Source organism: Puma concolor, chromosome A2 (genome assembly GCF_028749965.1).
Source record: "Puma concolor isolate L17-30 chromosome A2, mPumCon1.1.hap2, whole genome shotgun sequence".
Classification (NCBI taxonomy): domain Eukaryota; kingdom Metazoa; phylum Chordata; class Mammalia; order Carnivora; family Felidae; genus Puma; species Puma concolor.
Genome location: NC_141668.1, coordinates 165,651,684 through 165,679,261, shown reverse-complemented (window position 1 = coordinate 165,679,261; position 27,578 = coordinate 165,651,684). Strand labels below are relative to the sequence as shown.

Genomic DNA, 27,578 nt, shown 5'->3' with positions numbered 1-27,578 from the left:
TTATCTTTATCGTAACTCCCGCCCTCCCGGCCCAACCGCCGCCCACCCCACCCCCACCCCCAGCGTGTTTATGGCTGGTTTTCTACCACTCGACTGTCACCTCTCTAAACGAGGGCAGAGATCTTGTTTGTTTTACTTAAGGCCACATCCGCCAGGCAGCAGGCAAGATAAGAGCCCGTCCAAAGACGTTCCCTTCCTCATCCCTGGAACTCTGAATATGTGAGATTGCATGGCGAGGGGCATTAAGGTCGTTAATCGGCTGACCCGGAGATGGGGAGATTATCCTGGATTATCTGTGTAATCCCAGTGTGATCACAAGTGTCCTTAAATGTGGAGGAGGGAGGCCGGAGAGAGAAAACCAGGGAGAAGGCAGCGGGAGAAGGACTTGGCTTGACGTTGCTGGGATGCATAAGGCGGCCTCTAGAAGCGGAAAGGCAAAGAAAAGGATTTTCTCCTAGAGCCTCCAGAAGGAAGAGGAACCTTGATTTTTGTTTAGCCAGACAGTTTCGGACTTACGACCCCCCAGAACCGTATGATAATAAATGTGTTGTTTTGAGCTACCAAGTTCATGGTGATTTGTCACCGTAGCAGGTAGGAGGTGGATACACTCAGCTTGGCACCTAGTAGATGCTCAATAAACATTTGTTAAATGGATGATCGGGAGGTGACTGCAGGGCTCAGAACCGGAGATAGTACAGTCAACCTTAAATTAAAGGGGTTGCCAGGCAGTCAGGAGGGGGCTGGTGATCTTGGAGTCAATGGGGGGGGACACCTTTGGGTTGGGCCAGCCCCTCAGCACTGGGCACGAGGGCAGGTGGAGTTCGAGGTCGGAGCTGCCAAAGGCCCTACATGGGAACAGTCCAGAAACAGGAAAGGGGTGGAGGTGAGGGGCACCTGGGCCTCTCAGTTGGTTGAACGTCTGACTCTTGGTTTCAGCTCAGGTCATGATGTCACTGTTCATGAGTTTGAGCCCGGAGCCCTGCATCAGGCTCTGTGCTGGACAGCTTGGAATCCTCTCTCTCTCCCTCTCTCTCTCTGCTCCTTACCTGATCTGCTCTAAATAAATAAATAAAACTCAAAAGAAAAAAAAAAAGTAACAGGAAAGGGGGTTTCTTGATCACCGCCCCGTCCCACAACTACTGTTTTCACTGCATCCCAGCGGCTAAGGTGTCTGAGGCGTGTTCTTTTGTTTCTGTCCCCCTCCCCCCAAACCTTAAAACTTGAAATAATTACATTGTAAAAAAATTTTAGGGTGGTTTGAGGTTTACAGAAAAATTGAACAGAAAATACAGGGATTTCCCATAGTATGAACATCTGCATTAGGGTGGTACATTTGTCACGGCTAATGAGCCAACATTGATGCATTATTATAAACGGAAGTCTGTAGTTTACATAAGGTTCACTGTTGGTGTTGTATCATCCTTGGGCTTTGACAATGTATACAGACGTGGATTCACTGTTACAGAATTATGCAGAATAGTTTCACTGCCCCCCAAACCCCTGGGTTCCGCCTGTTCATCCCTTGGTCCCTTCTCCAGAGCCCCTGGCAACCACTGATCTTTTTACTTTCTCCGATTTCGTCTTTTTCAGGACGTCATATAGTTGGGATTATACAGTATGTAGGCTTTTCAGAGTGTGGTTTTGTTTTACTTAGCAATATGCATTTAAGTTCCCTCCTTTTAGGTGGGTTTTGTTGCTTTAGAAAAATCATGATAAAATATCTGTAATACAAAACTTTTAACCATTTTTAAAGAGATTTGTTTGACCGTAATCTCCACACCCAACATGGAGTTCGAACCTACAACTCTGAGGTCAAGAATCCCAGGCTCCCTGGACTGAGCTGGCCAGGCACCCCGGTTTTAACCATATTTAAATGTACAGTTCAGGGGTGCCTGGGTGGCTGAGTCCGTTGAGAGTCCAACTCCTGGTTTCGGCTCAGGTCATGATCTCACGGTTTGTGAGTTCGAGCCCCACGTCAGGCTCTGCCCGGACAGCATGGAGCCTGCTTGGGGATTCTCTCTCTCTCTCCCTCTCTCTCTCTTTCTTCCACTCCCTAGCATGTGGTCACTCTCTCTCTCTCAAAAATAAATAAAAAAATAAATATTTAAACGCACAGTTCAATGGCACTAAATACATCACAATATTTTTTGTGCAAGCATCACCATTATCCATTTCCAGAACTTTCCCCCCAGCTTTACTGAAATACAATTGGCAAGCAAATTGTACACACTTAAAGTATACATACATACATTCGACATATGTAAACTTTGTGAAACGGTCGCCAGGATCTGGGTAATTAACACAGCCATCATCGGCTTACGGTTTTTTTGGTTTGTTTGTTTTGGTTTTTTTGTGTTTTTTTTTGTGTTTTTTTTTTGGAGGTGAGAATGCTTACATTCTACTCTCTTAGCGAATTCCCAGACCTTTTTTTATTATCCCAAATGGAAACTCTGTACTGTTAACCAGCTCCCCATTATCCCCCCCTTCTGCCTCCAGCCCCTGGTAACTTCTAATATACTTTCTGCCCATGAATTTGACTACTGTAGATACTTTGTACAAGCGGACTCATACAATCTTTGTCCTTTCGTGTCTGGCTTCTTTCATTCAGTATGATCTCTTTGAGGGTCATCTCTGTGTCCCTGTTGTAGCCTGAGTCAGAATTTCATTCTTTTCTAAGGCTGAATAATATCACACGTATGGATGGACCACACTGTGTCTTATCCATTTACCCATCCGTGGACACTGGATTACTTTCACCTTTTGGCTACCGTGGACAACACTGCTGTGAAGCTTGGTTAAGACCATCTGTTTGAGGGGCACCTGGGTGGCTCAGTCGGTTAAGCGTCCGGCTTCAGCTCAGGTCATGATCTCGCGGTCTGTGAGTTCCAGCCCCGTGTGGGGCTCTGTGCTGACAGCTCGGAGCCTGGAGCCTGCTTCGCATTCTGTGTCTCCCTCTCTCTCTGACCCTCCCCAGTTCACACTTTGTCTCTCTCTGTCTCAAAAATAAATAAATGTTAAAAAAAAAAAAAAAAGACCATCTGTTTGAGTTCCTGCCGTCGACTCTTTTTGGGTATGTATCTCACAGTGGAATTACTGGATCATACAGGGATCGTGTCTTTTTTGTCTCCTATATTTAAACTGGCGAATTCACTAGGTGAAAAATGGTATCTACCTAAATTATTTTCACTCATGTTTCTTTGGTTCAAAGTAACCCTGAACGCCTGGCCCGTTGGAGGTTTTATTTTCTCTTGGAAACGGTCTCTTGATACTATTTGCTTGTTATCTAGAAGGTGGAACCTCATCAACTTGAAAACACCCTTTGTATACTAGAGATATGGACCTCTTTTGTATGCTGCTTGTTGAATATATGTCCCCATTCTGTTGCTTATATTTTCATTTTTGGCATTTCTTTTTGGATATGTAGACGTTTTTATTTTCATGGAGTGAAAGCTTGACGTTGTCATTATCATGTTTTTGGTGATGTTATGCTTAATAAGTGCTTTCTGTTGGAAGATTGATGCACACCTAATTCTATATTCATCTAGGTTTTTTCTAGAAGAATAGAAAATCGTAAGTTTAGCCAATTAGATTTAGACTCTCTTTAAGATCTTGCTTTTTTTTTTTTAAGTTATTTTTTTTTAGAGAGAGAGCGTGTGTGAGTGGGGGAGAGGGACAGGGAGAGAGAGGGAATCTCAAGCCCTATTGTGGGGCTCAATCCCATGACCCTGGGATCATGCCCTGAGCCAAAATCGAGAGTCAGATGCTCATCAACTGAGCCACACAGGGGCCCCTAGATCTAGCTTTTAAATACACATTTTAAAGACTTTACAAATTTCCTTCTCAAATTACCAGATAATTATCTCAGCCCCTCTTACTAAATGACAGAATCGAGAAAATTTTTTCTTTTTTCAAGTGATTGGGAGGCACCTTTGAAATTAATTTGTTAAAAAATGGGGGTGTATTTCTAGGTCAGTTCTTCTGATATATTGATTTAACTGCCTACCTATATTTGTGCCTATGTGAATTATTTTAGCTTAAAAAATTGTTTTTAAATGTTTATTTATTTTTGAGAGAAAGAGAGACCCAGCATGAACGGGGGAGGGTCAGAGAGAGAGGGAGACACAGAATTGGAAACAGGCTCCAGGCTCTGAGCTGTCGGCACAGAGTCCGACGCGGGGCTCGAATCCCCAAACCATGAGGTCGTGACCTGAGCCGAAGCTGGACGCTTAACTGACTGAGTCCCCCAGGCGCCCCTATTTTAGCTTTTTAATATTTTAATACCTGAGAATGTTATTGCTGTCCTGATTACCTTCTTTTCCATATTTTCTTCTTGGTGCTGATTTAATTATTTTTAGATCAGTGGTTCCCAGCCAGGGTTACCTTCCAGGGAACACTTGGCAATGTCTGGAGACAATTTTGGTTGTCACAACTAGGGCAGTGTTACTGGCATAGGGACCAGGGGTGCTGCTAACATCCTACAGTAATAGGAGAGCCCCCGTGACAAAGAACGGTCTGGCTCTACATGTCCACAGCCCCAAGGATGAGAAACCTTCCTCTAGACGAACTTCAGGATAATTTCCATATATTTTTTTTAGATATAAATTTTTTAGAAGATTTTTTAAGGTTTATTTACTTTTAATTAATTAATGTGTGTATTTATGTATGTATGTATTTATTAATGTTTTTATTTTATTTTTGAGAGACAGAGAGAGACAGCATGAGTGGGGGAGGAGCAGAGAGAGAGGGAGACACAGAATCTGAAGCAGGCTCCAGGCTCCGAGCTGTCAGCACAGAGCCCAATGCCGGGCTCGAACCCGCAAACTGTGACATCATGACCTGAGCTGAAGTTGGACACCTAACCGACTAAGCCACCCAGGCGCCCCTAAGGTTTATTTATTTTTGAGAGAGAGAGAGACAGAGAGAGAGAGAGCACGAGTGAGGAGTGGTAGAGAGAGAGGGAGACAAAGAAAGCCAAGCAGGCTCTAGGCTCCTCACTGTCAGCACAGAGCCTGATGCAGGGCTTGAACTCACCAACCGTGAGATCATGACCTGAGTTGAAGTCGGATGCCTAACCGACTGAGCCACCCACGTGCCCCTTTCTTTTTTTTTTCTTTCTTACTTTTTTTTAAATAGCCTTCATGCCCAGCACGGAGCCCAATGCGGGGCTTGAATCCACCACCCTGAGATCAAGACGTGAGCTGAGAATCAAGAGCCGGATGCTTAACAGACTGAGCCACCCAGACACCCCCGGCTTTTCCATCTTCCAAGCATTTTGGTTGTTCAGTGTGGTTACTCTCTAGATTCTCTGCAACTCGCTTGGCAGAAGCCTCAATCTCCACAAAGCTGCAGTGGCGTCACAAACCAGGAGAAGCCCCTCACTCAGCGATTCCAAGGGGCTGTACCTCAGCTACACTGCAGGGGTCAGGAAAGCGTGTGTTCAAGTGTAGGTTCAAGACAGAAGCGTGGGGTGGGTCTGACGATTCAAAATCCGATGGATAATGGAATATCATTCAGCCATAAAAAGGCATGAAGTGCTAATCCCTGCTACAATATGGATACAACTTGCAAGCATTATACTAAGTAGTGAACGTAGTCAGGCACAAAAGGTCACATGTTATATGATTCCATTTATATGGAATGTCCAGAATAGGCAAATCCAGAGAGACAGAAAGTAGATTAGTGGTTGCCAGCGGCTGGGGGGAGGGGAAATGAGAAGTGTCTGCTCAATGGGTATGGGGTTTCCACTTGGGACAATGAAACAAAATTTGTAGTTAGTGTCATGGTTGCACAGCATTGTGCATATACTAAATATCCCTGAATTGTACACTGGAAAATGGTTAAAGTGGTAAATTCTATGTTATGCGCCTTTTACCACAATAAAAAAAAAAATCAAAACAATAAACCATTGTATTTGAATAGGGGTCAGAAATGGAGATTTATTTTTAAAAAATTTTTAATGTTTATTCTTTTTTTTTTTTTTTTTGAGAGACAGAGCACAAGCAGGGGAGGGGCAGAGAGAGAGGGAGACACAGAATCCGAAGCAGGCTCCAGGCTCTGAGCTGTCAGCACAGAGCCCGACGCAGGGCTCAAACTCACGAACCGTGAGACCGTGACCTGGGCCGAAGTCGTCGGACCCCCAGCCGACTGAGCCACCCAAGCGCCCCACAATTAAAACTTTCTCATTTTGTAAAAAAATTTTAAAAAACAAAATTTTTTTTAACGTTTATTTATTTTTGAGACAGAGAGAGACAGAGCATGAATGGGGGAGGATCAGAGAGAGAGGGAGACACAGAATCCAAAACAGGTTCCAGGCTCTGAGCTGTCAGCACAGAGCCCGACGCGGGGCTCGAACTCACGGACGGTGAGATCATGACCTGAGCCGAAGTCGGACGCTTAACCGACTGAGCCACCCAGGCGCCCCTGTAAAAAATTTTTTAATGTTTATTTTTGAAAGAGAGAGAGAGGCAGACAAAGCATGAGCAGGGGAGGGGCAGAGAGAGAGGGAGACACAGAATTAGAAGCAGGCTCCAGGCTCTGAGCTGTCAGCACAGAGCCCGACGTGGGGCTCAAACTCACGAACCGTGAGATCGTGACCTGAGCCGAAGTCAGACGTTCAACCGACTGAGCCACCCAGGCGCCCCCATGTCCGTTTTCTTATACCAAGGTCACACCCTGCCATTATAGCCTGCAAATTAAAAAAAAAAAGGGAAAAAATGCGTGACTATTGTAAGTTACTATAACTTATTGATGCAAAGCCTATGTGAATGGTACAAGAGATGAAAAAGAAAAGAGAAAGAACAAGAAAAATTTGAAATATTTGAACTGACTAGATATTTTGAGGAGAATGGATAGGTCTCCCTGCTTCTCGGGGAAAAATTATTTAGGTTGGTTCCAGATTTTGTTACCGTGAATAGCCTTGTGAATATATATACACATATATATTTACTCACGGGAGTCTATCTGTGCAGCATATAAATTCCTGGAAAGGAGATGAAAGGCAGAAAGGGTCAGTGCAATTTACTTGTTGAAAGTCATTGCCAAATCACGTCCCATTGATTGACCTAATTTATAACAGCGATTGTGAGAGTGTCCGCTTTCTTACAAACATTCACACTGTGTTGCCCATTTCTCTGATTGTGGCAAACTCAGTAAAAATGATGTGGCCATATCTCCAACTAGGAAGAAATCTGCACATCTTTTTATATGTTTAAACACCTTTTGTATTCCGTTTTTTTTTTTTTTTTCCTTTTCATTAGTCTGTTTCTGTGGGCTCCCCGTTCACGTCCTTTGCCATTTTAATCTTGGCAAACAAGAGTTTGGATTTTTTTTTTCTCACTGAAAAATATTAATATTATGTTTCGCATATTTTGTAATATAACGTGTGTCCTTTATCTGTCATTTAATTTTTTTCCTCACTTAATTTTTTTTTCTCACTTTTAAAAATCTGATTTTCGGCTTTATGTATGAATTTTTTTTTTTGCTCTCCCTATAATCTGAGTTTTCACGTAGCCAAGTTTGTTATTTTTGGATTTTTGACTTGGGACTTATGCCTTGCTTTAAGAAATATTCCCTACTTTGAAATTTTAAAACAGTATTTCCACATTGTAGAGTCTCATGGTTTCATTTTTGAGTGGCTGCAGAATTCATCAGATACATTTGTAGTATCATGGAGGGGCTCATGTGCCTTCTCTTCTTGGATCTATTAAAACAATGATCTCCACGACTCTAGACTCCCTAGCATTGAACCATCTTTGCACTCCTGGGCTGAGTCCCACTTGATCCTGGGGTTGGTGTTTTGTTTTGTTTTGTTTTTTTTTAATTTGCCTGGTTCTATTAGTAAATTCTCCATGCTGGGTTTTTGCAATTCTATTTACAAGTGAACTCATTCTCTAATTCTGCGCACCCCCCCCCCAAATGTAATGTATTAAAGCAGGTTTCCATGACAACACGGGAATCTGGGTTTACGCTTGGTTTCCTGCTTCAATGCAATGGAGAGCAGCTAGATGGAGGAAGAATGCACCAGACAGACCTAACAGAGGATGCTGGGCAGGTTGGTGGTGAGGTCTCCCCCGCGCCTTCTTTGATGGGCCACGAAGGGGTTCATTGCCTACATTCAAGAACGATGAACCAAGCTCACTTTCTCTCTAGATCACGCCTTCAGAGTGCAATGTGTTTAAATGTCAAACCAAAGCCAACCGAACAAAAACAAAGTGAAATGAAAAGCCCCCAAATGAGTTTTTCAAAATTTAAAACTTTTCATTTTGCCATGACGGTGGGGCTCTGTGAAAAGCTGCACGGGAGAGTGCAGGGAATCCCTTCGTGCACATTCTTCACCGGATCCACACATTGTATCCAACGTCCTCACATCTGCTTTGTTCTCTCTCTCTCTTTCTTTTTTCTAAACGATTTGAAAGTCGGTTGCAGACATTCTGCCCCTTTATCCCTATACATAACTTCATTCAGTATGTCCTTCCTAAAACCAGAGACATTCTCTCCCATCGCCTCAGCGTGACGATTAAATTAAAACCGATTCAATACTATTATATAATTGATGGCACTTTTTGAGTCTTCTCCAATTGTCCTGGTCATTGTTACATGACAAAAGAAAATCCAGAAGCAACGTTGGTCACTTAACGAGGGTGATGTCTGCCAGCTTTCTCCTCTGTGAAGCTGTTTTTTTCCTTTCCCTTATCATCCATCGACAGGTAGTATCTTGCAGAGCGATACTTGGGGACCATAGAAGCCCTCTTTGACTCCCCTAATCTCCAACCATTAATTTTAACATTCACGGATGGTTCTCACCTGAACGGATTATTTGGAGACTGCCAAATGGTGGTTTTTCTACTTCTGTTCCAATGATTTTAATAAAAGGCAGAGATTGACTTTCAACTTTTAGAAGCCTGGGGTTTTTTTTGGGGGGGGGGACTGGGGGTGTTTACAAAAGAAAACGTGCTGTCAGGAAGTGGTGATGTCTCCATTGTCTCTCAGCAAGTCACAGCTGAGATGATTCTTTCGACTTGTACCCAACACACAAGTCCTGTGTCCCGAAGGAGTTCCAGGGGACGGCGTGTCCCTTTCCACGCGTTTTCTAGGACACGCTGCCCGTCTGGAACTGCAGTGGCTTTGGGGGCTTCCGTGGAACAGAGGGAAGCCCACAGCTCTGCCCAGGTTTGCACAAGGAGGACGGGGGACCTTTCTCGAACCCACAATTCTTCATACCCTCAGGCCGTACTGCCTTCCATTCCTTCTCCTTGGGTTCACGCTTGGCCCATTGCAGACGGTGAGATATTGTGGGAAAGACAATCAGATTATGTCAGCCCTTTTGTGTAAACCGTCTAGGGGCTCCCCATTGCTTTTAGGAAAAGGTGGTTTGGGAAGGGGCTTAACCAGGTATATTAAGGCTCTTCTCCTTCTCTGTGTTCTGGCTCAGGCAGATGGGAGATGCTGGTCTCCCCACCTGGATCGCCTCCTCGAGCTTTCCTTGGCTTTCCTTGGCTTCCTTTCCTTCCTCACCTTCAGATTTCAGCTCCAACTCACTTCCTCAGAGGATCCTACCCTCCCCCCCCCCCCCTTTACGCCCCAGCATTGTCTCATCAAGGGCCCTCTCCGGTGTCCAGACTGTGAGGAACCCGAGTGTGTTTATTTTGCTCACTGTAAATCCTCATTACTTACTGCATGTTGATTCTCCCATTCAACAAATACTTATTAAGCAACAGATACATTAGGCACTGGGTGTAAAGAGTGACACGTAGTGAAGGCTGGCAGATTCCTGCTGCACGGGGAGGGGAGAAGATACACGAAAAACCCCAAGGAATTTCAGGACGCGCTGGTGCGATGTAAATGACAGAAAAGGGAACAAAGGGATGAGGCGCGGGGGCATCTGCAAAGTGTGGTCTGGGAAGGTTCCTTGGAGCACCGTGGTGGAAACAGGCACCGGAGGGACAGGCGGAAGGAACAGCCAGGGTAGGGGCCCGGAGGCAGGAGTAGGTTTGGCGTGTTCGAGGGACCGTGGGCTCAGCTCCTGGCCAACGAATATTCGTTTCATAGACAAGAAGAAGAACGAGTGCCCGCCCCCCGCCCCCCGCCCCGCTCCTGGAATCGCGCTGGGTGCTGTCTCGGGCTTTCTCTTCCCTTGCGCCTCCTCAAGTCTGACACGCAGGTATTGTTACATCCATTACGCAGCGGAGGCCAACCCGCCGAGAGTAAAGTCCCGAGTCCAAGGCCGCACAGGAAGTGAGGGGAGGGGGAGCCAGACTCCACTCGGCTCAGGCTTTCCTGTACTTAAGGCTCCTTCCCCCCCCTCAGGGAGGCGGGCGGACCACCATCGAGCCCTATTCGCGGACGGCATTTGCTGGACACGCAGACACCCCCGGACGCTGGGTCTGTGCGTTGAAAATCGGGCGTGTCCACCTGTGCTGTCACCGGGATCTGCAGGGCCCCGTTTGCTCTCTGGCGAGCTTCTGCACGTTCTCTCCAACTTCCACCACAGGCCGCACGCCTCAGGCCACCTCCCGTCACCCCTGCCACGGAGCACACCGAGCGCCCTGGGCGCGCGTGCACGCGGCTGTCCCCAGGGCCCTGGCGCTGGGCGGGGGCGCCCGCGCGCGTCTACTACGAGGCGCGCCGGCAGGACTGGGACCAGGGTGACGCGGGCGCAACATTTAAGGGAGTCCCGAAAACCCGAGCGACCAAGATAAATAGCGTTTTAATGAAATAGTAAAAAAAAAAAAAAAAAAAAAAAAAAAAAAAAATCAAAATGAGCCTCCCAAAGTCCAAGGGAACGAGATAGCCATAGAAACATTAAAAAAGGGCTCCGTGTCGCTGGGTCCGGCATGTGGGGCGCCCCCAAGCTCCCGGACGCGGGTCGCGGGGGGTCTGGGGCGCCCCCTCGGCTGGGACGCGCCGGGGGCAGTCCTGCGCGGGGGCCCGGGGCGGGGAGGCCGGCGGGCGGGGCCGGGCGGGGCGGGGCCTCCCTCTCCCGGGCCTCCCCCCTCCCCTCCCGGGCCTCTCCAGGGCGCCGAGTCCCTTCCCGGTGCCGATCCGCGCCGCCTTTTCCCGCCACCCGCACGGGGCCCAGCTGACGGGCCGCGTTGTTTACGGCCGAGCAGCCCTCGCTCCCGCCGCCCGCCCGCCACTCGCCGGTCCAGGTGCCCGCCCGCCCGTCCGCGCGTCCGTCTGTCCGCGCGTCCGTCTGTCTCGGCGTTCGCAGATCGCGGCCCAGAGCGCTCGGGGCGCAGCGAGGGGGCTCCGGACCCGGAGGTCGCGGACGGGGCCCGGACCACCGCGGTCCGGGGTCGGGGCCGCCTTCGCCGGATCGGTAGCGGCCGAGGCCCCGCGCCCCTCCTGGGGCCGTTCCGAGGGCCCTCCCGGGCGGGGGCTGCGGCGCGCGGGGCCGCCGGCGTGGAAGAGAAGGACGCGCGTCCCCCCCAGCGCCGCTCGGGCGGCCGCCTCGGAGCATGACCCCCGCGGGCCGGCGCCGCGCGCTCTGAGCCGCCGGGACCCCGCGCTCCAGCAGCCATGGGCGCCGGGGCTGGGCGGGGGGCGGCCACCGCGCCGCTGCTGGTGGCGGTGGCCGCGCTGCTGCTGGGCGCCGCGGGCCACCTGTACCCCGGAGAGGGTGAGTCTGGGGGTCCGGGAGCGGGCGGGGAGCGGCGCGGTGGGGAGGGCGCCCCTTGCCAAAATGGAGCCCACCGCGGTGGACCCAGAGCCCTCCTCGGGGTGCGCGCGTGTGTCGGGTTGGGGGGGGGGGCGCGGTGCGCGTGGCCGGGAAGGTAGCTTGGGCCCCGCGCGGGGCGGGATGCCGCTGACCTTGGCCTTTGCCCGCCTGGGCTCGCGGTTCCTCGCGCCGTGTGCGGGCCCCGGGCGGGAGGAACCTTGCCCCAGTGCCCGTCCCGCTGCGGGTGCCTTTCCCGAGCGCGCCTCGGACCCGTGTGTGGCTCTCTGCGACCTCGGCTCGCTCCGGAGACGGGACACGCGTCCTCCTGGGTCCCCTGTGAAGTGGGGTCTCCGGGTCCAGGCGGCCGAATGCCGGCGGCGCACACGGTTTGAAGCCAGAGTCAAGGGTCCCTTGGGGTCCCCGCGGATAGATGTCCTAGGCGGGGGAATTGTAGAATCCTACCCCCCTCCTTAGATCTAGGCCCGTGGCTACCCGCACTTCAGATCGATGTTTACACTTTCGGGTGCCGTTTCCAGATGTCCGGAGGCAAACTCTAGCGCCTTGGCAACCGGGCCTTTGTTGTAGCAGAAGCCCTGGCGGCTCTATCACGATTATGGTTAGTGCCACCAAATACCCCGGGCTTATCTCCCTGGACCTTCACACTGGTCCCTGGAGGTTGGTACTGTTGTTTGCCCATTGCATAGAGGAGCAAACTGAGGGTCAGGTAGGGGACAGTTCAACTTGCCCTAAAGTCAGTGCCGGAGGGAGAACTGAACCTTTCTGTTGGTGGCCTGGCTAGGCTAGGCTCTGGACTGCTGCTGGATGTTCCGTGTCTCCCCATGGCCCCCACCTCCCCCTCCAGGTCTGCCCTTCCTGAAGGAGTTTTACCTGCCAGCCCAGGGAGGTCTCTCACCTCAGGTGAGCCTCTCCCGCTGCGCCCCACCCACGGACTTCCCTCCTGGGCCTCCCCGTGCTGGTAGCAGGTGGAGTGGAGGCAAAAACCAACTCCAGCTCTTTGGGCTTGATGGCAGTCCTTTCTGGCTGTGGGGCAAGGAATGAAGAATCCTTTCAGAGAACATGGCTGGAGTTTCCCGACTGGTGCCGGAGGCCCCACTTTAAAAATATCTGTTGGGTTATGTTTTCAGAATTTTCCATAAAAGGAAATCAGTCATGATGAGGAAGGGGTCGGGGAGGGAAGGAACAGAAGCTCCTGAGTTCCCTGGAAGGGAATGAGGTCCGTGAGAAAACACACACACAGGCTCTGGGGGGGGACAACCCAGGTTTGCTGAGCACCTGTCTCAGCTATGCGGTGGCTCCGAGGCCTGGGTGCTCGGGGTACGGTGGGCTCTCAAGAAGGGTGACCATGGCTTTGGGTTCTTGTTCAGAAAATCCAAGACCAATGTTAGACCTGTTCCAGGTTTTGTGTATGTATGTGCGTATGCACCCATGTACATGTGGTTCCCTGCTCTTCTGTTCCTTGTAGCTTTGGTAATTGTGGATTTGTGCCTGGGCTTCCAGGGGCCAGTAGATGGATTTACCACTTCTTTCCACGTTTGCAGTTTCCACAAGGGCAGAGGCTTATCTTTCTTTCTTTCTTTCTTCTTTAGTGTTTATTTTTGAGAGAGAGGGGGAGAGAGAGAGAGAGAGAGAGAGAGAGTATGTGCGCATGCGTGCACAAGTTGGGGGTGGGGTGGGCAGAGAGAGAAGGGGACAGAGGATCCCAGGTGGGCGCTGTGCTGACAGCCCGACGTGGGGCTCGAACTCATGAACTGTGAGATCATGACCTAAGCCGAAGTGGGATACTTACCCCACGGAACCACCCAGGCACCCTGAGGCTTCTGTTTCTTTCGTGAGCCCAGAACAGCGCCTGGCACGTAGAAGGTGTGTGGTTGAAATATTTGTTCTTGATTCAGCTCATATTTATGTTCTCACCAGGACTCCAAGCCATGGGTCTTTTATTCTTCAGCTAATACCTAACATGTACTAATGAGGGTAAACACTTGGCAGGTGCTGTTCCATGTGCTTGGAATATATAATCTCCGTTAATCCTCACCACGGCCGATGAGGTAAGGTTTCGTATCTGTTTTTCCGCAGGTGAGGAAATTTGACCAGGACAGTAGAGGTGGGTTTAGTACCCCAGCTGGCCTGGCTTCAGAGCACTGGTTTCTTAACAAAAGGTTGTTCTCTTGGGTTTGAGCCTCCCCACCCCAGCCTGTAGTAATGGTTAACAAAATCCTATTGAATCGATGAGATGTGATGCCCCCTCAGAGGTTTGGAAATGGCAAGAAACCCTACAGGTCATTAATCTCTAATGTCAACCAGTAGGGCATTTTGGCCGGAGTGGGGTGGGGGGGGTGCATGTGATTTTTTTAATAAATGAAGGACTAGGGGGCGCCTGGGTGGCTCAGTCGGTTAAGCATCCAACTTCGGCTCAGGTCATGATCTCGCGGCTCGTGAGTTTGAGCCCCGCGTCGGGCTCTGTGCTGACAGCTCGGAGCCTGGAGCCTGCTTTGGGTTCTGTGTCTCCCTCTCTCTCTGCCCCCTCCCCTGCTCACGCTCTGTGTCTCTCAGAAATAAACAAACATTAAAAAAAAAAGTCTATTCTCAACCTTTGCCTCTCTCCTGGGGATTTGCCCATTATCTCTGCCTCACTCACTCACTCACTCACTCACTCATAGAGGTCACTGAGGTGAGCTCCTGGGGGTTCCCACTGTACCCCTCTCCATCATGGACTTCCATTTTTTTTTTTTTTTTAATGTTTATTTTTGAGAGAGAGAGAGAATGCACAAGCAGGAGTGGCGTCGGGGGCGGGGGGCAGACAGATGATCTGAAGTGGGCCCTGTGCTGATGGCAGAGAGCCTGACGGGGGGCTCGAACCCACAAACCACGAGATCATGACCTGAGCCGAAGTCGGATGCTCAACCGACTGAGCCGCCCAGGTGCCCATTGGCTTCCCTTCTTAATCTGGCTAGACTAGAGCCTCTCACCTTCAGTGCTCTTACCGTTTGGGCTGTGATGGGGCTTGGCTGTGGGGGGCTGTCCTGCGTATTGCGAGAGGCTGAGCAGGGTCCCTGGTCTCTCCACCCACAATGTGCCAGTGACACCTCCTCTCTCCCTGTCGTGATGACCGAAAGTGTCTCTGGACATTGCCAGCCTGTCCCCAGTTGAGAACAGCCACATTCAGGGAGATAACCTTTACCTTGTCTAGGACATTTACCTGCTGGGGGTCCCAGCCCTCCTCTCTGTTCCGGGAGCCCCCTCTGCCCGGGAGCCTTTCCCTTTTTGACCTACAAACCCTCCATACCCCCTTGAACCTCATTCCCCACCGCTCACCTCCAGCCTTCCCCTGCCAGGCCTCCCCTGGTGGGCCCCCGCCACCCTCTCTCTCACCTCTTGCCCGCTGCACTGCCCATGGCACCTGGCTTGTGTCTCCATCACTTTGTTTTGCCAGTGGCTCCGGTGAAGGTAATGCCTCACCTCCCAAGTGCTCTCCTTTCGCCTCACCCCAGCTGACCTCTCTGGGTCCTCCAGTGCCTCCTCCCTCCCAGGAGAAGACCATTTCCCGCCTGGCTTTTCACCTGCACCTGGCTCCCTCCATCCTCTCTGCTCCCTCTGGGGCTCAGATGTTAGTTCTTTCTTCATGGAGGGCCAATCCCCACTGCCAAGCACTCTCAGCTCAGTTTTTTTTTTTTTTTTCAACGTTTATTTATTTTTGGGACAGAGAGAGACAGAGCATGAACGGGGGAGGGGCAGAGAGAGAGGGAGACACAGAATCGGAAACAGGCTCCAGGCTCCGAGCCATCAGCCCAGAGCCTGACGCGGGGCTCAAACTCACGGACCGCGAGATCGTGACCTGGCTGAAGTCGGACGCTTAACCGACTGCGCCACCCAGGCGCCCCTCTCAGCCCAGTTTTTAATTTACAGATAGCCATAGTCCTTCTAGGACAGCGGCCAGCAAACTACAGCCTAATCCTGTCTGTCCACGCCTGGTTTTATAAATAAAGTTTTATTGGCATCATCGATGGCTGCTTTTGTGCCCTAATGGCAGAGTTGAGTAGTTGCAATCACATGGCCCAGAAAGATAGTCATACTTTGGCCCTATACAGAGAAAGATGTATTAAAGAAAGCTAGGCTCCCCGAATACATGGGTTCCACTTTCTCCACTGAGAAAGTAACAGTGATGTTCCCTACTTAGCCACGTGTATGGTCTTAGGATTTATTTCTGTGAACAGTCATCTTGGCATTGAATGAGGATCCCTTGCTGTCGGCTTTGTGTCTGGAACTCGAAAGCGATGTCTGCTGTGAGATTTTCTTTCAAGACAACGTTGTGTTAATTTCTACTGAGAATACCTATATTGGCTTATGATTTGCAGTCAGACCCTATTTATGGTTTTTTATTTAAAATAACAAGTGGGGCGCCTGGGTGACTCAGTCGCTTAAGCCTCCGACTTTGGCTCAGGTCGTGATCTCACAGTTGGTGAGTTTGGTGAGTACGGGCCCCATGTCGGGTTCTGTGCTGACAGCACGGAGCCTGGAGCCTGCTTTAGATTCTGTGTGTCCTTCTCTCTGCCCCTCCCCTGCTCATGCTCTCTCTCTCTCTCAAAAATAAAACAAACATTAAAAAAAAAAAAAAAAAGACAAGTAATACATGCTCATTGCAAAGAAATTTACAAAAACATAGAGGGGGAAGAAACAAAAGTGCCCTTCAGCACGTTGTCCCTAAAATGATTCCATTTCTATTCTGGGAGGTGATGGTGCTGTTAGTTTGTATCTTAGCGTTGTTGTTTTGTTGTTGTTGTTTTTGTGCACAATTATGTGACTTTTAACCCACGCATAGAGTTTTGTGTGGCCAACCCCTCAACTAGGATACAGAACAGTCCCATCACCCAAATTCCCTCCAGACACCCCTTTATCACTACATCATCTCCATCCCGAATCCTGCCAACACTGATCTGTTCTCCAAGTTACCATTTTCTCTTTAGATTTTAAAACGTATCTTGTAATTGAATTCATATTCTTAAGATTGACTTTTTTTTTTCCAAGTTTATTTATTGTGAGACAGCAGGAGAGGGGCAGAGAGAGGGGCAGAGAGAGGGGGACAGAGAGAGAATCCCGAGGCAGCGGGAGAGGGGCAGAGAGAGAGGGACAGAGAGAGAATCTGAGGCAAGCTCTCCCCTGTCAGTATAGAGCTTAACGCGGGGCTCGAACTCACGAACCATGAGATGATGCTCTGAGCTGAAATCGAGAGTCGGGCGCTCAACCGAATCAGCCACCCTGGTGCCCCTAACATTGGTTGGTAGTCTTAATTTGCGCGCTCATAGCTCCTCATTGGTCACGGATTCCCTATTTGGGAATTTGCCTGGTCGCTAAAATTAACTCGTAACCCTACAATCAAGACCCAGTGCACTCTTGTGGTTCCTCCTGGACCTGCACGGAGCACCCAACCATTCCAATCGCCGAACCAGCCCATTCGCAGCTGATTAGCTCTGGTATTGTGGATTCATACGATCCTCGAAGATGAAACCAAGTGTCTTTTTTTTTCTTCGCGACATATTTTAGTGCCGCACTTTCCCACATTTTTGTGGTTTTCGTTGGTGATTTTGCCGTTGAAAAGGGCCTTGCCCATAGCGTTGACGTGCTATTTCGTGTAAGTGCAAGAGTAAATGCAAGAAGGCCTGATACGCCTCATGGAGAAAATATGTGGCTATATGAGCTCAGCTCAGGCAGGCGCTATGGTGCTTCGTGCTATTGGCTGTGATTCACACAGGCAGCCGATCAACTCCGTATATTACGTAAGATGTATTTAAGGAGAAACGGATGTAAAACAAGGTTGTGTTTTGATCCGTTGACAAAAACATACGGGGCCGGAGGCTTGCAGGAGCCTGACCCTACTGTGTTTCCCCTGGGGACAATGGTGTTTGCCAATTCTGTGTTCCAGGGGACTCCGCAGGCATGCTGAGGACCACCTGTGGGTGGTTTCCTATCGCGACACTTCAGAATTTGTGCATTTGGGTTTCTCAGGGCCCATGTGGAATCTTGTGGAACGCATATGCCCCTTGGGTCCTGTTTTTTTTTTTTTTTTTTTAATCTGTGCAGAAATCCTTGGTTACATCTTGGAAAGTTCGTGAGATGGCCCCAGCCCCCCGGCCCTTGCTTCAAGGAGGGGGTGTCTTCTGTTCCGTTAAGCCTGGTGCCAGCGTGCGCTCTTGGGATTTTGTTTCTAGCACGGCAAGATTTGCTGTTCTGCGTTGCCACGTGCACACTGGATAGGAATTCCAGTCGGAGCTCGAGGCAAATGCAGGAGGATTAAAATTTGATTTCGGATCTGGGTTTTTCTTCCGATCCCGTAAGGGCACGGTGTCACATCAGGTTTGTGTTCGGGGAACAGCACGGCCTGGTAGCGGGAAGATTCTTGCTTCTCTCCTGTGCCTTTGTGGGAGACTGGAAAACGTAGGTACTTTCCAAAAACTGTCTGCTACCAGCGTGGAAAAAGGTAGTGCTCGGACACAAAGGGGTAAAGAGAGGAGGGCTGCCACTGTTTTCCTGTAGGCTTTCTGTGATTCTTGTTGCCAGTCTGTTTCCCCTGGTTCCTTGCAGACGATGGGAAGGGGGATGGGTTCTGAAATGTTCCTCTCAAATTATATGCGCTTATATTGTATCAAGGCCACCTGCTGCCTTTTTTCTTTCTTTTTTTTTTTTTACAAAGTGCCTTTTGTCTTGCCAAGACTTCTTGACTTCTTTTGGTTTTCTTTCCTGGGTCTTCTGTGGCACGATCCTTCCCATCTGGGAGGTAGAACTCCCAAGGGGCGCGGAAGCTTCCTAGGACCCTCTGAGTTGATGCACGATGCTCTCCCTGGGATTGCGAAGCTACGACTGCAAAGCTAATGCCTGGATGTCCCGGAGCTTTTGGGCGTACAGAAGGTGGTGTCAGGGTGGGCATGAACCTTTGGTCCTCTAGTCGCCTGTCCTTAAATATTGTGCTTTCCGCCTCCACCCTTTTCTCCTCTTGGTTGTCCCATCTCCTGCCGCTTATGTCACCAAACGTCACCCGCGTCTGCCCCTCTTTTCCCAAGCTCCGGACCGGTATCTGGGCACACCCCAAAGTCCTCATGGACTCAACATGCCCCACACTGTGCCTCTTGTCCTCACTACCCCAAACCGGCCCTGTCTCGGTCTCTCCACGTTCACCGGGGACTGTCCCTCACTTCTCCCTCCTCTCCTCCCCCTCCCTGGGTCCAGTTCCCCAGTGTCTCCGTGGCCTCGCCTCTGTCCTTGCACCCACTCCCACGGTAGACCCCCTTTCTTCTAGGCCAGTGTGCCCCGTTCGGTTCTTCCTCTGTTTTGCTGCCACTGGGATTTCTCTGCTTCCTACTTGGGTGCTTCTGCAGCTGCCAGCTAGATCCCTTCCCCGGGCACATGAGCCGCCGCCTCTCTGGGCTGCTGTCCCTTGGGGCTCCTCATACGCCTCAGCGTTCTTGCATGTGCTTCCTGCGCCCCAAGCACACTTCGTCCCCCCCTTCTGCCCATGGTCACCCATGCTTCTTCCTCCCAGGAGCGGGTCAGAGGCTCCATCCCTCCTTCTCCAGCTGCATCATCCACCCCTCCTCCTTCCCTTTCAGCACAGACTGGAGGTATCCGTCTGGGTGCCCACAGACACTGGTCTGCCCGTTGGAGACGCGTTCTAGCGAAGCATTGACTATACGGGTAAATGAAGTCACGCTCAAAGTGTAGGTTCCAGAAGGGCTTGGTATGTGTCTGTCCAGAGCAGGAAGCAGAGTCCTGGAGCCCCCACCTCTGCAAATTCGTGTGTTGAAGCCCTCACTCCCCAGTGTGACTGTATTTGAAGATCAAGCTTTTGGGAGGTAATTTAGGTTAAATGAGGTCATAAGAGTAGCGCCCTAACGCGATGGGATTGGTGGCCTTCTAAGGACAGGAGGAGAGAGATCTCTTTCTTTTTTTTTGCACGGATGCAGCAAGGGGAGACCACGTGAGGCAGAGAGAGAGCCTGCCAGCTAGGAAGAGGGCTCTCCCTGCAGACTGGCCATGCTGGCTACCTTGATCTTGGACTCTCAGCCTCCAGAACTGTGAGAAGCAAATTTCTGTTGTTTAAGCTGCCCAGTCCGTGGTCTTTTCGAAGGGCAGCCCTAGCTGACTGAGGTGAGAATTGGGATCTGAATTGGCTCTGAAACACAGCAGCCAGGGACACAGGCGGATAAAATGGGTGTGGGTCCGGCTTTCTTTGAAATTGCTGGGGGCGGCCCACCATGCTTGTGGGGTTCTCTCCAGCAACAGTCGATGGCCCCAAAGAAGGCATCCGACGGTGTTGGTTCTGGGGTGAAGGGCTCAGTGGGGCAGGTGGGGCAGAAGAATGGGGCCGCGTTGTGGGGGGAGCCCTGCTGGGGAGGTGGGGCCAGGGGTAGGTTGTATGTCTGTCCGACTTGAGTACCCAACCCCCGCATACCTTGCGGACCTTGTTTAAAATGCAGGTTTCTGGGGCCTGGCTCCCGGACATAATTGATTTCTTTGGTCTAGAGCCGGGCCTAGGAATCTGCATTTCCCTCCTTTAGCGATTCTCAGGCTGGCGGTCTAGATGGCACACTTTGAGAAACCCTATGTGATGGCTAAGGGCACAGGTGCAGGTGTTGTTGGCCTAGAGACCTGTGTGTGACCGGCTCAGTTATGTCCCTCTTTCCCCAAAGTTGTGTGTTGAAGCCAACTCCCAGAGGGTGACTATTTGGAGTCTTTATTTAAAAATTTTTTTTAACGTTTATTTATTTTTGAGACAGAGAGAGACAGAGCATGAACGTGGGAGGGGCAGAGAGAGAGGGAAACACAGAATCGGAGTCAGGCTCCATGCTCTGAGTCATCAGCCCAGAGCCCGACGCGGGGCTCGAACTCACGGACTGCGAGATTGTGACCTGAGCTGAAGTCGGACACTCAACCGACTGAGCCACCCAGGCGCCCCTGGAGTCTTTAAAGAAGTAATCAGAATGAGGGCATTGGGGCAGTGGGGTAAGCATTCGACTCTTTATCTCGGCTCAGGTTGTGATCTCATGGTTTGTGAGTTCGAGCCCTGAGCCTGCTTGGGATTTTCTCTCTCTTTCTCTCTCTCTCTGTCTCTGCCCCTGTCTCTGCCCCTCCCCTACCCTCTCGCTCATGCGCTCTCTCTCTGTCTCTCAAAATAAATAAACTTAAAAAAAACGTTCGTTTGAAAATAGTAATGTATTCTTAAAAAAGAAAAAGTGAGAGGGGCGCCTGGGTGGCTCAGTCGGTTGAGCAACCGACTTCGGCTCAGGTCGGTTTGTGAGTTTGAGCCCCGCGTCAGGCTCTGTACTGACAGCTCAGAGCCTGGAGCCTGCTTCTGATTCTGTGTCTCCCTCTCTCTCTGCCCCTCCCCCACTCATGCTCTATCTCTCTCTGTCTCAGAAATAAATAAACATAAAAAAAAAAAGAAAAAGAAAAAGTGAGAGCATTACAGTGGGCCCTAATCCAATATGCCTGGTGTCCCTCAAAGAAGAGGAGGCTAGGACACAGACCTGTGCACCCACAGAGGGGCAGCTGTAAGGACAGAGGGAGAAAGCAGGCATCTATGAGCCACAGAGAGGCCTCAGGAGAAGCTGACGCGGCTGACACTGAGTTTGGACTCGAAGATTGTGAGGACTTCCTGTGTGCCGTCGAAGGCCCCTGGCCTGCAGTTCTGTGTGATGACGGGCCGAGCAAACCAATGTCCTGGGTTCGAGTCCCAGCTCTGTCTCCTCTTTGCTGTGTGGCCTTGAGGCAGACACAGTCCTCTCTGAGCCTCCGCCACTTTCCTCTTCTGGAGAATCTGTCTGGGCCACACGTGCGCCGTGGTTTGTCCTCGCTCCAGCCTCGTGCACCCCCACCCCTCAGGGCACTTAGCGCCCCTGTGCTTCCAGCAATTTCCAGCAGTGTCCGACTCACATCCTGCCCACCGCGGTCCTTTCTTCCAGATGTGGCCTCCGCCGTTACCCTCCCCAGGCCTGTTTTCCAGAGCTTAATCTTCCCCGGTGGACCCGGGGTCTCAGGAATTTGCAGGTCTCCTCCGGCCTTTTGATGTCCCTGCCTTGCGAACGTCACAGGCCAGGCGTCTGCCCTTCTCCTGGGGAGGGAGGACCTGCACGTCCATCTTTCCCAGGGCTTCCTTCCACTTCTCCGTCTCCCGCCGCGCCTTGTGGGCTCTTGGTTTGTTCAGAAGATCCCCTTGGCGTGTCCTCCAAGATGGTGAGAAGTTTCCGGAAGGATTATGGTCTGGATGGCGAGTGTCCCCTTCGGGGCCTTCTCTCCCCCTCTGGGCTTCTGCGTACACGATTTTCTCCTCCATCTTCCATATGCGATGGTCCGCTGTTGTTACCCGCTTCCTCTGTCCCCGAGTCCCCGAGCACCCACCTCGGGGCCCCTGACCACTGTGGAGGTGCAGCGACCCTCCTGTCCCCAGACGGACCTTCCATCTGGGCTTGAGAACCACCTTCCTCAGGTCTCCTCTCTGGGGGCTGTTTCTTCTCTCACTGGTATTTTTTACCAGGAACTTGCAGGAAAACACTACAATGCCTGGTCCCCGCCCCCACCGCTGGTCCACCCTCAAACCTCCCTGAGTGCACGTGTGAACCTATCTGCAGCAGGGATCTCTGGGTCCAGGGACATCTGTGTTTATAAAATTGCCCCTGACCCTGGGTGGTTTCATCACTCACCCAGGCCTCTTGAAGGCCCTTAGATCTTGTCTGAGCCAGCTTCTCTGTGATGTTAATTCTGCTCCCCGTTGCTACTGCCTCACGTGCCTTCTGTGCACCTGCTTTCCCGCCCAAGGGGGCCAGGAAAAGCGAAGCCCAGAGAGGTTACATCGCTCACTCGAGGTCACCCAGCGCCCAGTCGACAAAGCTGAGATTCGCGCCCGGGGCCATCAGGATTTCTGGTCTGTGCAGCCCATTGCTTTAGCGTTTGTCTCTTTACTCTGATGGCACCTTGTCACAGCTTTGAGCCTTCAACCTTTTCTGTCTTGCTAATCCCCGTGCCCAGCACGATGCTTGGTGCCGAGGTGCCCAGCAGACGTTGGCTGAATGAGTACAGCAATTATTTCCATGTGGGCGACTTGTTGGTTCTGGAGCCTGGCGTCCTGATTCTGCCTCGCACCTGCTGTAGCCCCCCCTTCCCCCCCATTTCTCCCTCTTTGAGGAAGTCACTTGCAAGAGCCAGCCTCTTGGGCAGGCGGAGAATCTTCAGGATGCCTGATTCTGCCGTGTGCCCAAATTCTAAATTCTGCAGCTCATAAATCTAGGTATTGGTTCCGTGAGCTCGGGGCGGAGAACTAACACGGGTTCAGAGCTTTGATCACGCTGCTGCCCTCGTTCACAGAGAGGAGGAGGAGGCCCAGGATGACACGGCGGGATGTGCTGGAGTAGGAAGCCGATCTGTTGTGTTTCCAGCGTGGCCCGGAACCGGTGTGGGTGGTGGCCGGACGCCTAAACCCAAGGCTTATTGACACGGGACTCCTGAATTTCAGGGGGTTAAGACTGGTAAGGAGGCAGAGAAGAATGTGTGCCCCCAGAATAGGCCACCAGGGAGCATTTGAAGAATGTGGAGACTAAGGATCAAGTACATTCATGATCGAACGCAGAATGTGTTCAATCTCAGCATTGCGAAGCATTGCCAGAACCTTCTAGACACCTCCTTCCCTGCCCCTCCACACTTTCTCCTTGCCTCCTTTGATGGGTGAGAGGAAACCAGGGAGAAGGGACTGTCTCCCTCCCTCCCCCCTCCTTCCCTCCCTCCTTTCTTTCCTTTTCTTTCATTTTTTTCTTTTTCTTTTTTCCTCTTTTTCTTTCTTCCTTCCTTTCTTTCTTTCTTTCTTTCTTTCTTTCTTTCTTTCTTTCTTTCAAGAGCGACAGAGCGAGCGGGGAGGGGGGAGGGGCAGAGAGAGAGGGAGACAGAATCCCAAGCAGGCTCCCCAGTGTCAGTGCAGGGCCCCAGTGGGGCTCTGTCTCATGAACCATGAGATCGTGACCCAAGCCAAAATCAAGAGTCAGATGCTTAACCAACTGAGCCACCCAGGCACCCCAGAAGGGACACTTGCTAAGAGACTGCTCTCATGTTAAGTCTTCTCTCCTGGAAAATCCTCAGATCCCTCTGGCCGGGCAGGAAATTCTAGACCAGCACTGTTGAAAAGAACGTGTTGCTCTGAGGGGAATGTTCCGTGGCTGTTTAATGTGGTGGCCATTGTCCACATGGGGCTCTTGAAGTTGTGGCCGGTGTGGCTGAATCTTTATTTTTATCTTATTTCAATCCATTTTAGTTTAAAAAAAAAAAAGGTCAGTACTCGATTCTGTTGTTGGAAAACTCTTTAGTGTGTTTGAACAGGTTGGGGAAATGAACCTACGTGTTAGATGATACACTTTATGAAATCTACATGTACAGGTCGAGTATTTCTGAAAATTTAGCATCTGAACGGAGACATTGCTACATGCATTTTGGAAGCTTTCTTCCAAAAGAATCTTGTAGAGTATCTCATTAATAATTTTTTTAGTATTATGGGGCTCCCAGTTGGGTCTGTTGGAAGAACATGGGACTCTTGACCTTGGGGTCATGAGTTTGAGCCCCACATTGGGTGTAAAGACTACTTAAATAAAACTTAAAAAAATAATTTTTTTTGAATTCATTGTAAATATATATAGATGTAATCTATCTATATCTGTATATATTTATATCCAAGTTAGCATATGGTGCAACAATGATTTCAGGAGCAGATTCCTTAATGCCCTGACCCATTTAGCCCCTCCCCCCTCCCCCAGGCCCTCCCATAACCCTCAGTTTGTTCTCCATATTTATGAGTCTCTTCTGTTTTGCCCCCCTCCCTGTTTTTATATTGTTTTTGTTTCCCTTCCCTTATGTTCATCTGTTCCGTGTCTTAAAGTCCTCATATGTGTGACGTCATATGATATTTGTCTTTCTCTAATTTCGCTTAGTATAATACCCTCTAATTCCATCCATGTAGTTGCAAATGGCAAGATTTCATTCTTTTTGGTTGCCGAGTAATACTCCATTGTATGTGTGTGTGTGTGTGTGTGTGTGTGTGTGTACGCATACATACATATATATACGTATACATACATACATATGTGTATATATATGTATGTATGTATACGTGTATATATACGTATATCCCACATCTTCCTTATCCATTCATCCATCGATGGCCATTTGGGGTCTTTCCATACTTTGACTATTGTTGATGGTGCTGCTATAAACATGGGGGTGCATGTGCCCCTTCGAAACAGCACACCTGTATCCCTTGGATAAATACTTAGTAGTGTAATTGCTGAGCCATAGGGTAGTTCTATTTTTAACTTTTTGAGGAACCTCCATACTGTTTTCCAGAGTGGCTGCACCAGTTTGCATTCCCCACCCCCCCAGAATAATTTTTCTTAGTATAGCTTACACATTGAAGTGAAATTTTTAGATACATTGCATTAATTAAAATATATGTGCTTTCGTCTTCCTTTTCTTTCTTTTTTTTTTTTACCTTATTAGAGAAAATTTAAAATGCCTGAGGGCATCCTCTCCCGTTACACGTTAACTCCGGTAGTTGATAGTGACTTATTAGTCTGAGAGACAGAGGAATCTGGATCTGTCCTATTCCCAGTGGCACTTTCATACCTGGAATGGTGTTGGGCACAGACCAGGTCTTCTGTAGATATGTGCTGAAGGAGAGGACAAAGGGAATTATCTTGAACAACCTTTCTCTAGGCTGTCACTGCATGAAAACTATTTCACTGTTTCCTTATTTAAGTCACATGCACCTGCTTCCTTAGGCATGTTTTTGAAAGAACGAAGATGGTTCTTCCTCCCCCCACCCCCCGCACCCCTATCTGCAGGGGATATGTTCCAAGACCCCCAGTGGATGCATGAAACCATAATAGCACTGAGTCCTATATATGCTATGTTTATTTTCTGTACGCAAATAGCTACGTTATGTCACTAACAGGCGTGTTGTGCACGCAGCTTGGATGAAGGGATGATTCACCTACTGGGCGAGGCAGGATGGCGGGAGATTTCATCACGCTACTCAGAACGGTGGGCAATCCAAAACTTATGATTGTTTATTTCAGGAATTTTCCATTTAATATTTTCTGACCGCAGTTGACCGCGGGTAACTGAAACCGTGGATAACGGGATAATTGTATTGGCTGTTGCTGGACCCCCCCCCCACTTCCTCTGCCCCCCATTGTTCTTCTCTACCAGTGTACGGAGTGGGGATTCATCAGGTACCACTTACTGAAAACTTGAAGCATTTTTCGGTTTCCATCCAGAGGTATTAAGAGCCAGCAGAAGGCCCTGCGTTTATTTCTGGCACCATTTCTAACATCCTCGGGATATTTTCTGTCCCAACAGTAAATTGCTCTATTGTTGAGACTAATAGGCACACACACAGCCTTAATGAATTGAGTTAGATTCATTGGAGGTTTTTAAAAAGCAATTCTTTATTGTTCCCTACTGTTACAGTTGTCTAATTTTTTATTTTTTTAAATATTTATTTTGAGAGAGAGAGCTCTCGAGCGAACACATGGACGGGGGAGGGGCAAAAAGAGAGAGGGAAGAGGGAAAGAGAGAATCCCAAGCAGGCTCTGTGCTGTCACTGCAGAGCCCGAAGCAGGGCTCGATCTCACACACCATGAGATAATGAATGACCTGAGCCGAAATCAAGGGCCTGATGCTCAACTGACTGAGCCATCCAGGCGCCCCCCTATGGGTCATCAAATTTTTAAAGATTTTTTTTTTTAATGTTTATTTATTTTGAGAGAGAGAGCATAGGCAGGGGAGGGGCAGAGAGAGAGAGACACACACACAGAATCCAAAGCAGGTTCCAGGCTCCAGGCTGTCGGCACAAAGCCTGATGTGGGGCTTGAACCCACGGACCCTGAGATCATGACGTGAGCTGAAGTCGGACGCTTAACTGACTGAGCCACCCAGGCGCTCTGCTACAGTCAATTTTAGAACATTTTTCATCACTCCAAAGAGAAACTGCAGCCTGAGTAGCTGTTGCTTCTCATTGCCTCTTCCCCAGTCCCTTGGAACCACGAAACTGCTTTCTGTCTCTAAGTTTGCCCATTCTGGATATTTCATGTAAATGGAGTCGTACTACATGTCATCTGTGGTGCCTGACTTCTCTCACCCTGCCTTGCGTTTTCAGGCTGCATGGGTGATCATTAGCATTTTTTTTTCTTTTTTTAGTAATAAAGTATTTTTAATTAAGGGTTGTACTTTTTTTTAGTTATCATGCTCGTGCACACTTAATACACTATAGTGTAGTGTGGATATAACTTTGACATGCACTGGGAAACCAAGAAATTCGTTTGATGAAAACTTTTTTTTTTTAATTTTTTTTTCTTTTTTTCAACGTTTTTATTTATTTTTGGGACAGAGAGAGACAGAGCATGAACGGGGGAGGGGCAGAGAGAGAGGGAGACACAGAATCGGAAACAGGCTCCAGGCTCCGAGCCATCAGCCCAGAGCCCGACGCGGGGCTCGAACTCACGGACCGCGAGATCGTGACCTGGCTGAATTCGGACGCTTAACCGACTGCGCCACCCAGGCGCCCCTGATGAAAACGTTTTTTAAGTTTATTTATTTTGAGAGAGAGCACAAGCAGGGGAGGGGCAGAGAGGGAGACAGAGAATCCCAAGCAGGTTCCATGTTATCAGCATAGAACCCAATGCGGGGCTCCATCCCATGAACCATGAGATCATGATCTGAGCCCAAATCGAGAGTCGGATGCTTAACCAACTGAGCCACCCCGGTGCCCTCATTTGATGAATTTTATCAAGGTACTTGCTTTATTGCGGTGTTCTGGAACCGAGCCCACAGCATCTCCCAGGTATGCCTGTGGTCGCGTTTTCATTTCTCTTGGTTA

At 49.8% G+C, this 27,578-nt stretch overlaps 1 protein-coding gene across 5 annotated transcripts in view; it reads left to right on the top strand.

Annotated features, from left to right (window-relative positions):
* Positions 1 to 11,068: 11,068 nt before the first annotated feature.
* Positions 11,069 to 27,578, top strand: part of INSR (insulin receptor) — a 139,444-nt gene continuing 122,934 nt past the window's right edge. For 3 of the 5 annotated variants that reach the window (XM_086681314.1, XM_086681306.1, XM_086681305.1), the window contains exon 1: positions 11,069 to 11,617. In XM_086681314.1, coding sequence (XP_086537440.1) covers positions 11,518 to 11,617 — 100 coding nt within the window. In that variant the 5' untranslated portion in view covers positions 11,069 to 11,517. The remainder of the gene's footprint in view (positions 11,618 to 27,578) is intronic. The other 2 variants (XM_086681311.1, XM_086681307.1) reach the window with 1 other exon arrangement.